The 13161-nt window shown below is 32.7% G+C and overlaps 1 protein-coding gene across 6 annotated transcripts in view; it reads right to left on the reverse strand.

Annotated features, from left to right (window-relative positions):
* Window positions 1-13161, reverse strand: part of LOC118186520 (uncharacterized) — a 47533-nt gene that overhangs the window by 16976 nt on the left and 17396 nt on the right. For all 6 annotated transcript variants that reach the window (XM_085820909.1, XM_085820913.1, XM_085820908.1 and 3 more), the window contains one exon: window positions 1646-1972. In XM_085820909.1, coding sequence (XP_085677035.1) covers window positions 1646-1972 — 327 coding nt within the window. The remainder of the gene's footprint in view (window positions 1-1645; window positions 1973-13161) is intronic.

A 13161-nucleotide genomic window follows, 5' to 3' on the forward strand; every position in this document is an offset into this window, starting at 1 on the left:
TCGACCTTCCTTTAATGAATCTTCTGACAAATGTGGAATCTGGTGGCATAAACCATCACCACATTTGGTGACCTAAGAAGACTGCTGTAGTTATGTGTGGACAGAGTGAAGTACTCAAGGAAGTTGAATATTGAAATTCCATGGCAGCAGTATATATGCAAACAATTTTATTGTGGAGCTATGGAGGAGAAATATTCCTGTGAAACCTAGTTTGTCAGTGCTGACAGTGGATAATTTTTTTCCAAGTTATTGTATGTTTCAAAGTGCAGGTAGGACTTAATTACAGGAAATGATTTTTTTCTGTTAAATTAATGTGTACAGTATTCTTTTATGTCGTCTATATATATAATATTTATTTTCGTTGATATGTATTTTCATCCCAGAGTGTATCCCTCACAGGTACATATAAATGATAGGTTTTCTATCCTTTTACGCTGTGTTTTAGTATTAATATTTGTAATACTTATTTGTAGTTGATTAGTAATGCTGCATGTCCGCTGATGATATTGCAGCTGAAAGTGCAGCGGCTACACACACGTCGCATGTTTTGGTAAAATCACCACATTTTTGGAAAACAAATCCTGGTTTGTGAAAATGGAATCGCAGTTCTCCCTTTCCAACATAACTTCTGATTTAACAAAATTTAATCATGTTGTTGCTGCTATAGTGCTATAGTGCAGAGGATGTGCCTAAAACAGCTGTGACCACCCCATTTGGATTATTCGAGTTTCTTAGAATGCCACTTGGTTTACAAACATTCCAAACATTTATTCATCAAGTACTTGGTTTAGAGTTTTTATATTGATTACTACTTCGATGATTTACTTGAGGCTTCAGCATATGAAAATGAGAATGAAAACCACCTTCATTTGATTTTTGATAGACTGAAGAAATATGGCTTAAAGTTGAATCCTGTAAAATGTGTTCTTGGAAAGTCATTGGTATCATTTCTTGAAACTTTTTTGAAAAAACTTTTAAACTGATTGCTATACATCTTTCTTATTAACAAGATTCTGTATATTTAAATTAGTATTTTAATAGGAAATTCTGCTTTTACCCAAAATTTAGGGGATATACAGCAACATAAAACACAGAAATTAAAAATAAATACATAAGTAAGTAAAATAAATAATTCAAGATAATTACTACCGATAGTTCTCAGTACATCTATTCATACACTTTACATAGGCTTTTCTTTTTTCCCTCCCTTTAAAAACGGCATACACAATACAATAGTTAATCTTGATTTTTAAGGTAAAATATGTGAAAAAAAGTAAAGGAATTATTCAAGTTAATGTGACATATGAAATTTTATAGTAGCAATAGCCAAAAGTTTTCTTCTCGTTCTTCTTACTTATAATATTGATAATTATTACAAATTCTTTTAAAAGAACGGTTATTCCACAGTATGCAATCTATTGCTTTTAGTTTTTTAAATGGCCCTAAAATTGGTTGATGTTTTAGTCAATTCTTTTCTTGCTATATTATCGCATGTTCGAATTAAAAAATAATGTTTCAGTAGCATAATCTAACAACTAAATGACTAATTAAAAGCAGTAGATTTCATGTTGCATGATTACTCAAAGTTCATGCATTTACAATTAACATATTAACAATCATAACTGTAATGGGAAAATATACATACTAGCAATAAATTCTCTTTCATTTTCAGCCAGAAAAGCTCGACTTCGTTTATGATCATGGCCTATGTGTGTCTTCCAGTAGGTTACCCATACTTGTCCTGGATGTGCATCATATTCTGTAATAGCCATTGAAGCTGGGCAAGTAGCACCTATTTTATTACTGCCTTGAATTTTTAACATTTTTTTACCGGTTGCTATTGATCTTTGTAGACCAGATCTATGGCAATAATAGTACGTTCTGCTGCCTGATTTTATTCTTATAGCCGAAGATGCTCGAACATACCTGTCGCTGCTGGATTTTTCCACAAATGTTTTCCATGCTTTGAATTCTAAATTGAGGGATTAAAACTCATTAGATGTAAAATTACATACTAACAAACATTAATAAGTTACATATAGTTTGACCATACCAAGCGTGGAATATAGGATGCATGGATATGCAATAAGGACTTTTTCTGTTATCTTTTCTCTGTTTTATTTCACACAACATTTAAAAAGCACAGAGTTACCAAAAATTATTTATTAATAATCTAAGTTTATATGCAGATTATATGAATAATCATTTGTAATTAACTGTTTGATTATACTGTGCTTAATTTTGTACATTTGTTTATCTATTTATTTATATATTAGTAAAATGATATATATATTATAATTCAAATTATTTACTGCTGATATATATATTATTATTCAAATTACCATATTTGACGACATATAAGACGCACTTTTTTCTTAAATTTGGTCTCAAAAACATTACTTGCATCATAATTGTGAAGGACACAGGTTAACTTTCAATACTGAATGCTATTTTTAGCCCGGATAAAGCTGTAGACACAACAAAATAACTTTTTCTACATCTGCCATAATTATTTTGTGCATGCGTGAAATATCTGTCGCCTAAAAGCGCCAAAGCTCGAAGCTGATGTCGAAGTTCGACCAGGTTCAACGGTCACATTACGTCTATGGAGCATCCAACGGGTGTAATTGTTCATGTTCATCCGAAAGGCTGGATGTACGAAGCTGGAATGAAACTGTGGTTACAGAACGTATGGGCGAGGCGACCTGGTGGACTCAAGAAAACCCTCTCTTTTGGTTTAGCGCCCATAGAACTGAAACTATAAAGAATAAAGCAAGAGAATTAAAAACCCAGATAGCTGTCATTCCTGGTGGACTGACTAGCCAATTGCAGCCTTTAGATGTATCGGTGAATAAGCCATTTAAGGAAAAAGTGCGAGAATGATGGAACAAGTGGATAGGAGAGCCACATCACGAGCTCAAACCCTCAGGTAGAATGAAGTGGCCCTCTATTTCACAAGTGTGCAAGTAGGTAAAAAGATCTTGGGAGGACATAAAGGCTGAAGTAATTGTTAAGTCCTTTAAGAAGTGCGGAATCGGTAATGCTCTTGACAGAACAGAAGTGATGACGATATTCTTGTTTTTGATGATGATGGTAGTGAAAAGTATTTTTATGGTTTTGAAAGTGATTAAAGTCTAATTTTATGATAGACAACGTTTTCCTTGAATCTGTGTTTTTTGTTGTTTCTGCTTTATTTTGTATTATGTTTGATTGCTTGCCGTTCATTCATTTATTCATTATTGAAATATACATATCATGTTCAAAATAGCTTGCCGTTTGTTAATTTTCCTTAATAAAAATATTTTTGGTAATTGCATTCAATGATTGTTTATTTGGCTTTTAGAAAACTAGAGAACTAAAAGAAACCACATTTTAAGTTATTGTGGTACCGTGCTATCGCGTGGACTATTGAAACTTTTTTTCCTTGTGTGTGGTCTTCTAAATAAGGGTGTGTCTTATATGCCATCAAATACGGTATATATATATATATATATTGTAATATTTCATTATTCAACAAATAATTATACTTATTGTCCTTTATATTGGAGTGGCTATACCATATTTGTATCATGTAACCGTTGCTGAGCAACGTGAGAAAATGTTTGAAAAATTATTCTGAAAGTTTTACCAGTAGTAGATGCCTGAAAAATTTATAGAGAAAGAAACTGTAATAGTAAACTGAAGTGTGAAGCTGTAATGGATAGAATTATATTTAAATTATCTATCTTTGTGAATTGTAAATAAAACATGTTTTACTAAGAAGCTCATCTGTTATTTCTATAAAAACTGAAAATACATTACGATCTTATTAAACTGGAGGTTCCACCAAGATACTGGAAATTAGGAGTGTAATTATTGATTTCGATGGTTCTGGTCTCCTAATCCTAGAAAGCTGCTGAAATCCTGAGAAAAAGTTTGTTTTCATTAATGAATTTAAATCTCACTCGACTCCTACTGAATCGGAGTACCAACTGTCCACTTTGTTTACCTCAAGGAGGAACGGATGTCAGAAAACTGTCGTTTTAATGTCAGTTATTAAAGCGGATCATTCAAAGTTAATCTTCTGTATTTATATCACTTGTGTCCCAGTAAAGAATTGTCAAAACAGGATACTGCTGATCTCCGAAGATAAGATTAACTTTTAGCTTTCATAAAAAAAGTGTTTATTGAATTTTAGTACTATTTCCTTTCAGAATTATGTTTAAATGGTGTGAGCTTTTGTTTAATATAACTGACAACAAAAATATTAATCCCTAAATTTATAATTGATATTAGTGATAAAGAAGTATTTAAAACAAAATTATTATTTAGGCTTTACTATAATTTGTATTGAATTTTTTATGTTGATAACTGATATGTGCAAGTCATCCCCGTATTTATAAAAAAAAGAGAGAGAGAACTGCTAATTGTGTTTTTGAATTTATTGCCGAGCCGGCACGTGGAAAATAAGTAATAATGTCAAACTGACGTAGTGATTCTATTGTACTGCCAAACTGGCAAAAGTCTTTTCTTAGTTCCCGTCATCAGGCATGTGGTAGATAATAACGTAATCAAGACGTATTGCAATTAAATTGTATTGCCGAACCATCAAAAGTTGTTTTTGCAATTTCCAACCATGTGTGATGATCGATAGTAAAATTGTCAAACTGACATGGGTATAATTTCATCATATTGCCCAACTGGCAAAGGTATTTATATAGTTATCGCGAACGAGGCTTGTGAATAGTGAGTTAAAACGTCAACCCGCTGTAGTATCATTTTATTTTGTTGCCAAACTCGCAAAGATGTTTAAATAATTCTTTCCAATTAGTCAGAGTGGGTTTCGTATTTGATAAGGGATATTTCACATTTTTTTTTAAATTAAAAAAGTGCATTATATATTTTTTGAGTTATTTACAGTGTTGCAATATTATATTTCAGGTTAATAATAACAGTTGTGCTGCATATTGCTATTGCATAATTTTATTGTTGTAAATTGCTTTATTGATGAATACTTATGAGAAAACTGAGTAAGTATATTTAGCGTTTTAGTATGAAAGTATTATCTAAAAGAGTTGACAAGTATATATTGCCAAGATTTATATATTTGTTAATACAAGTATGATTTTTAAGATTCAGTTTTAAAAGAAAGCCTATTAAAGATAATTTGTTCAACATGCCATTCTTAGTTAGAAGTAGAAAACAGGATTTAAGAGTACTGGTAGAAGAGTTAGGTTTAGCTGGGAGACCTGAATTTAAGATTGCTCAGTTGCATAAATTGATTACTGAAAGTCTGGGTTATGATGAGAAATTTACTTGAGAATTACTGGCTACAATTAGAGAAGAGCAAGACAAAACAGAAGAAAAAAAATGTGAAAGCGAAGAAAGAGAACATGAAACAGAAGAGCAAGAAGAAAGAGAGTGAATTAGAGTCTTTGAGCTTCAGAAACTTGAAATGGAAGCAATGACTGCAAGAGCACAGTCGGTAGAAACTACACAGTTACCTAAGCAGCCTTTGAAAATAAGAATTCATGATGTCATGCCACGTTTTAACCCTAAATAAGATGAAGGTTTATTTCTGGTTTTATCTGAGCGTCAAGCTAAAATTATGAATATACCTGCTGAAAACTAAGTGACTCAACTTATTCCATTGCTGCCTCCTAATACTGTTCAGCTTATTGCTAGAGAACCAAAAAGAGGATGGGAAAAAGTATGAATATGTAAAAACTTTACTGTTACAACAATTTAAATTAAGTGCGGAAAAATTTCGACAACTATTTAATAAACACCAAAAATGTTCTGAAAGTACTTGGTTTGATTTTTACTATGAATTAAAGAATTATTTAGAAGGATGGCTTAATGGATTAAACATTAAAACTTCTGAACAGCTAAAAGATCTTGTGCTGGCTGATTAAATTAAAAAGCGTACTTCTCTTGATTTTGAAGAGCATTTTATGGAAGAATGGACTAACTCATTTCTCCTACTGAGATGGCTAAGAAAATTCAAGATTTTGAAGATGTGAGAAAAACAATAAAATCAAAATTTTCTACCAATCAAACTGAGAGAATTGAGAAAGGATCATTTAAACCTCGTTACAAAATCTTGTGAAAATAATAGAGATTCCAACTCATTTTAAGCATTCTGATAAATGAAATGAAATACCAGATGAATGAAATACCAGAAAGATTACCGACAAAGAGAAGATGTCTGACAAAGAAATCAGTTCCAAAATAAGAATCAAAAAAATTTATATGACAAAAGACATCAATCCCGTTGTTCCGGGTGCGGGTCATACGAACATTTTAAGCCTTAAATTGCATATCTTCGAATGATGATTTGTTAGAGACATATACAGTTAACGGTATAGTTAATGGGTATGAAATGTCTATTCTTCGAGACACAGGAGCCACAGTAGATGTCACTTCTCAAAAATACATAGATAATGCAAAAATCACTGGAGTATTAATGCGCCATGTAAGGATTCAATTTCAAGAATTACCAAAACTGTATCTAAATAATCTCAAAAAAGAAAATCATCTGAAAAGAAATCAAATAAGTTTGTGAAACAAGAAAAACAGGATCTAGAAGATGAGTTTCAACCAAAGGCAAAAAAACCTCGTCATATTTGAAAAATCAGAATCTGATAATGAATCTAAAGAAGCACAAGATAAAACTTTAAGAAGTATTCATATACCTGAAGAATCTACCACTGTAATCATATAAGAGTGTGAGGATACCGAAAATTCAATTTCTCATATTCCTTCTGTTATACCCAAAGGCAAAAGTCGAATTTCGAAAATAGTTTAAGACATATCAAGATGAAGAAGGTTTTTCTTGTTACTAAAATTGAAAAGGAACTTTTTCTGCATCAGAAGATGAAGAAGACCCACTGAGTTAATTTCCAAAAAAAAACTGAAAAATGGTACTCTACCTCAGAAAAGGAATGCCTCGCCATAATATTTGTTGTAAAGAAATTGCAATTTTATTTAGATGGGCATACTAAATTCCTCATCATGACAGATCATAATCCCTTAGTTTGGCTCAAAAATAATGAGAGTCTAAATCCATGACTTAACGAGACGGGCACTAGTATTACTTACACTGTCGTTTATCGAAGTTGTAAAAACCATAAAAATGTAGACACATTAAGTCATTCTCCCTGGCCGATTAAAAAATTTGCTTCTTTATTTAGATTGAAAATTTTGTTCTTTCTTTTCTTTCTGACTGTATGTTATTATGTTATATGTTGTATTTCGATTATGTATTGTGTTGTTTTGAAGGAAAAAAAATTGTAAACTTTAATTGATGATAAAAATATCAATTAAAGTTTATCTGGTGGGGGAAGAGGTTGTAATATTTTATTATTTAACAAATAATTATACTTGATATTGGATTGGCAATGCCATAGTTGTATCGTGCAACTGTTGCTGAGCAATGCAAGAAAATGTTTAAAAAATTATTCTGAAAGTTTTAGCAGTAGTAGATGTACGAAAAATTTATAGAAAAAGAAACTGTAATAGTAAGCTGGAGTGTGAAGCTGTAACGGATAGAACTGTATTTAAATTATCCGTCTTTGTGATTTGAGAATAAAATTTATGCTTTACTAAGAAGTTCACCTGTTATTTTGATAAAAACTGCAAAATACGTTACAATATATATAATGTGTAACAAACAGCTGTTACCATATTATAATAAATAATTATCATAACCATTACTAGATCATAATTATCATATTATTACTTATTATACAACTATGCTTTCTAATTATCTGCACCTCTCTTCCAAATATTCACTACCTATTGGTCACTAATTTTTCACCAAAATAAAACAAAAAGGCCAGCAACCAATTAGCAAAATAAAAACCCAAGAATAATACAAAATAAAAACACCACTTTTCTTTGTGCTCATCTTCCCTTGCATACAGCCATCTGTTTCAATTTAGGAAATCATCGAAAAATTGCAGAAACTCGCCATTATGTACAATTTGACACTCCCCACACTGTCAGTTCTCCCTATATACACAATAATCTGTTTTTACTTAGTAAAAAATTAGAGAACTGCACAATTTTGGCATTGCTCATGCTATTGTTTTCCCATGTACACAGTGATTTATTTTCACTTAAAAAAATTAGAAATTAGTAGGAATTAATAGGAATTGGTATAAAATGGATAAATATGTTCTTGAATAACAGTGCTTTAACACAAGTTCATGACTGGAAAACAAAGTAAATCTAAGACTCCCCCTCAAAAAATACAGTACAAAGTCCAACATCCGGAATAATCCGAAATCCGGACCTCAAAGCCACTAATAACCCTTTTTTTTTAGTATGCTTTAACGCATGCGCACGATTTCCCCCTCCGATAATAAAATATGCGGAGAGCCCTGATTCTTAATTTCACTTCAGTTCTAAATAAAATATATATATCATTATTGAGGAAAGTGTCTGATTTTGACACATTGAAGCAGTTAATAATAACAGACAAATTACTAATTCAGAAGTCAAACAACAAAAATCAGCATTATATTTACAAAATTTTCACAGGACTAGTTTCGATGGTTTTACCAAACCACCATCTTCAGCTGCAAAACCGCATTTTGCGGTTTTGCAGCTGAAGATTGAAGGTTTTGCAGCTCATTTTGCGGTTTTGCAGCTGAAGATGGTGGTTTGGTAAAACCATCAAAACTAGTCCTGTGAAAATTTTGTAAAGATAACACTGATTTTTGTTGTTTGACTTCTGAATTAGTATTTATTCGGCGTGTTATTGTGTCTTAACAGACAAATTATTTGAGACACTTGATTGAGAAATGTGAACCCATTTTTCTGTACGGCAAGTTGAAAATTAGTTTCCTCCTCAACAAATGGCAAATAAAGCAGATTTATTTTTCACATCCTGCAGAAAGTCCTTTACCGAAAAAGTGAACAGCTTTCTTGCAATAATCAGAAATCTCGCAAATATTATAAAACATCGAAAAATGTTTCAAAGGTATGCTTTGCCAAAGTAAAAGGCTTCAAGTATGTTCTTAGCAAAGGAAATAATTTTTTGGCAAAATGCCCAAATCACTTGAAACTACTGGTGAATGATTGACTTGAAATAGTCAAATGTAATAAATCATGTTTTAGCTGCTTAAATCATTCATTTTCTGTGTCTAACTGCAATTCGAAAATTTCGTGCTTTTGTAAAAAAACCACATCATGACACCTTACATTTCCTGAAGCAGAACTTTTCTTTTAACAGTGCCAGTAACTATGTTTCAGGTCAAAATATAAAAGAAAAAGTTTACGCCCCAGCAGAGATGAAAATGTGGCAGTCGAGTGAAAATATAAATGCAGACTTGAAGGTCGCAGCTGCAGAATTCGTACCTAACAGCCTAGTATTAAGAGTCATAATTTGCAAAAAATTCCAATATTTTATTGAGCATGGTAGTTTATTATTTATCAAATCAGGAAGAAAATGAGGTTCAATTACAAAGTGCGCTTGACAGAGTTTCTGAATGCAACCTTTTATCATGGAGGTGTAAGGATTTACTATAATTATGGGGGAGGACTAGTGCAATTGTAGCAGGTTTAAAAGATGCAGCTTTAAGCTTTAACAGTGAAATGAAGAGTAAATGCATCGGTAAGCAATCAGGATAAAACAGGCAGTAAGAAATTTGGACTTTTTAGTTGTGCCAAAAATAGCTATAGATGTAACTCCATCTAAGAAAATTGACATTTGTATTCAGAAGTTTAACAATGCTAAGTTAGCAGATAATAAATTTTACGTACCAGAACGAGTAGATACGCTCCTGGGTGCAGAAGTATTTTATGAATTGTTTCGACTGAGGCAATTACAAGTAAAAGATTCAAATCTTATTCTTCAAAACACTGTGTTTGTATTTGCACTTGCTTGTGGAACATGATCGCTAAAAGATAACAGAGTTCACTGTGGGATCATTCAAGAGGAGAATGATTAAATCAAACTATTCTGGGAAATAGAGAGTACTGAAATAGCCATTTCTAAAAATAAAGAAACAGCAATATGTGAGGAACATTGTATGCAAACTCATATATGGAATGAAGAAAGAAGATACATAATAACAATGCCATTAAAGACCCTATTTGCTTAGGAAGTTCAAAAGATTTTGCCCTTGAAAGGTAAAATTCACTATGATTAGTGAATGACCCGGAATATTCAAGTCTGTATCAAGATTTCTTAAAGGAGTATGAAGAGCTTGGGCATATGGCTGAGGTTAAGGAGAAAGGCGAGCCTACGGTAGTGTACTACATGCAAAAATAGGATAAATCTCCTTCAAAAAACAACTAAATTGAGAACATTGATTACTCATCGTGTTTAACGTCAAATGGAAGTTTTGCTAAATTCTTTACAAAGTAATGGAGGCGTTATTCAAGATGATCTCTTTTCAATCATGCTTAGATTTTGAAAGTATTCATTCACATTTAATGTAGACGTCAGAAGAATGCATAGAATGATTGAAATTAACCCTGAACAAAGATGCTTGCAGCAAATCCTGGAGAAAAGAAAGTGATGCACCTGTGGAAATCTATGGACTTAATAATGCAACTTATGATACAATTAAGCTCCATACTTAGCTATGAGAACCTTAAGTAGCTGTCAATTCATGAAGATCCAAGTTTTCCATTAGCTGCTTCATTCTCACTTAAAATTTTTATATGAACAATGTCCTTAGTGGAGCAGAATCTCAAAGTGCAGTGAAGGAGCTTCAACCTCAGTTAACTGCAATGCTAAAGAGTGCAAGAATGACACTGCGCAAGTGGTGCAGTAATCATGCTGAACTTGTGGGAGATAACCTCACCTATCCTTTTTCCTAATGAAGAAGTCGGTCCGAGGTTCGAATCCCGCGAACGGGCTGGCTGCATGGGCGTTTTCATAGTTTTCCCCATGTGTAACGTGTATACGAGCCAGTTTCCCTTAGAAAGTCCTCCACGAAAGCATCCCTCCCCTCAGGCAGATAGCTCTAGTGTGCTTTGCCGTATTCTCAATACACCAAACACCTAATGAAAAAGAATCTACAACACTTGGAGTGTTCTGGGAATCTAGGAGAGACTGTTTCAGTTTTAGAGTCAGACCTAATAATCATTATATGTTATTACCAAATGACATTACTGTCCACAACTATAAGACTGTTAAACCTGATTGGATTACTAGGGCCAATCATAAGTAAAACCAAAATATTCCTCAAACAAGTGTGGATGAAAAACTGCAAAAAACGAAACTGATGAATGGAAGAAATTCTCTACCAAACTGGAAGTGATAAGAAAAATAGAAGTTAGAAGAATTACTCTTATTATAAAGGCAGACCAAATGCAACTTCATTTCCTGATGCCTCTGAGGTAGCATACAGAGCAGCAATATATTGCAAGTTCCGTTCAAGAGATGGAGAAGTGAAGACAAGGCTGGTGGCTAGTAAGTTCAGAATCTGGCCTATGAAACGAGTCACTATTCCGAGACTAGAGCTGCGTGTGGCAGTCTTACTTGCAAGATTAATAGCTTTATCTGCATTAGAGATCCATGTGAACAAGATGTATCTCTGGAGTAATTCCATGATTGTACTTTTGTGGTTATAAAGGGAGCCTTATCATTGTAAAAAAAGCCAACAATTCAAGAGTTGACTAAAGGTCATCAATGGTGTCATGTGTCATCAAATGAGAATACAAGTGATCTTATATGTCTGATAATGATCTTATAAGTCTTATAAGTGATATATGATCTTATAAGTCTGGACCCAAGTAAACTTTTGCTAAATGATATGTGGTAGAAAGGCCCTAACTTACTGAGAAAGAAGGAGTAATGAAATAAAGAGGAAGTCATTGTGAAGTACATTCCAAATGAACTTAAAATTCCTCGTGACTCTAATATTTCTCTTAATGTGAAAGCTAACACTTTCATTGAGGATTTCTTTAATTTAAGAAACAGTTGCACTAAAATGATTTGTGTTTTAAGTTTTATTCTTAGGTTTGTTAACAACTGTAAAGTAAAGGTCAAAATTTCTGGCCCTCTGCAGAACTTGGAACTAAAATTAGCCAAATTTATAAAGATGATTCAAAATATTGAGTTTAAAAGAGAAATTTTAAGCTTTCAAAAATAGTAAGGTACCTCCAGATAATAAAGTAAGAAGCATTTTTTCGTTTTTAGACCAATATGAAATATTACGTATTGGAGGCAGCTATAACTGAAACAATAAACTGAATTTCAACAGAACATTTCCAATAATCCTATCAAAAAATCATAAGTTGACTAAATTAATTATTGTGATGTTTCATAAAAAATACATGCATACAGGCCTGTGAGGCTTACTATTACTTGTTAGACAAGTAACTGGCCATTAAATGGGAGTAACATTTGCGGAAAGATAGTACATGTGTGTGTGTGTGTGGTAAGCTTCAACGCAAAACCACTGCTCTGTCAACAACTTACGGATCAACTCCCTCAAGAAAGAAACAATCAGAATTTTCCGTTCAATTGTGTCAGAGTTGATGTTTTTTTACCTTATTTTATAAAATACCCACATCAGAGAAAAGGTCACCTTAACTAGGTGTACATATGCATTTTTGTTTGTTTTGTTGCCAAGGCATGCCATCTCGAGCTGGTAACAGACCTTTCTAGTCAAGCATTTAATACATACAAATTTAAAATGTTTTTTTAAACAGAAGAGGCAAGTGTATGCATATATTTTCAGATAATGCAACCCATTTTGTTGGCAGTAATGCAGAATTAAATAAATTGAATAGACTAGTCAGCAAATTAGATGATGAATTAGGCAATTATTTAAAGTGAGAGCATTAATCGGTCTCTCAACCTCCCAATCAAGGAGGTTTTTGGGAGGCAGGTGTCAAGTCTGTTAAGTTTAATTTGAAATGCATAGTGGGCAATTTGAAACTAACCTACGAGGAATTCCTTACAGTAATTTCTCAGATTGATGGGATCTTGAATTCTTCGCCCTTGCATCCTTTATCATGTGAACCAGAGGATTTTTTGACAACATCCACTTCCTGATAGGCAGACCTAACTGCTATTGCAGAACCTAATATTTTAAATGTCAATGATAACAGCTTAGAGAGCTGGCAAAAATTGACTAAAATCATGCAAACAGTATGGAAATACTGGAGGAGCAGCTATTTGAATGCAATGCAAGGAAGAATTAAGTGATTCTTTGGAAA

Source organism: Stegodyphus dumicola, chromosome 7 (assembly GCF_044657685.1).
Source record: "Stegodyphus dumicola isolate Sdum_Otavi_A_Nest chromosome 7, ASM4465768v1".
NCBI classification, from domain to species: Eukaryota; Metazoa; Arthropoda; class Arachnida; order Araneae; family Eresidae; genus Stegodyphus; species Stegodyphus dumicola.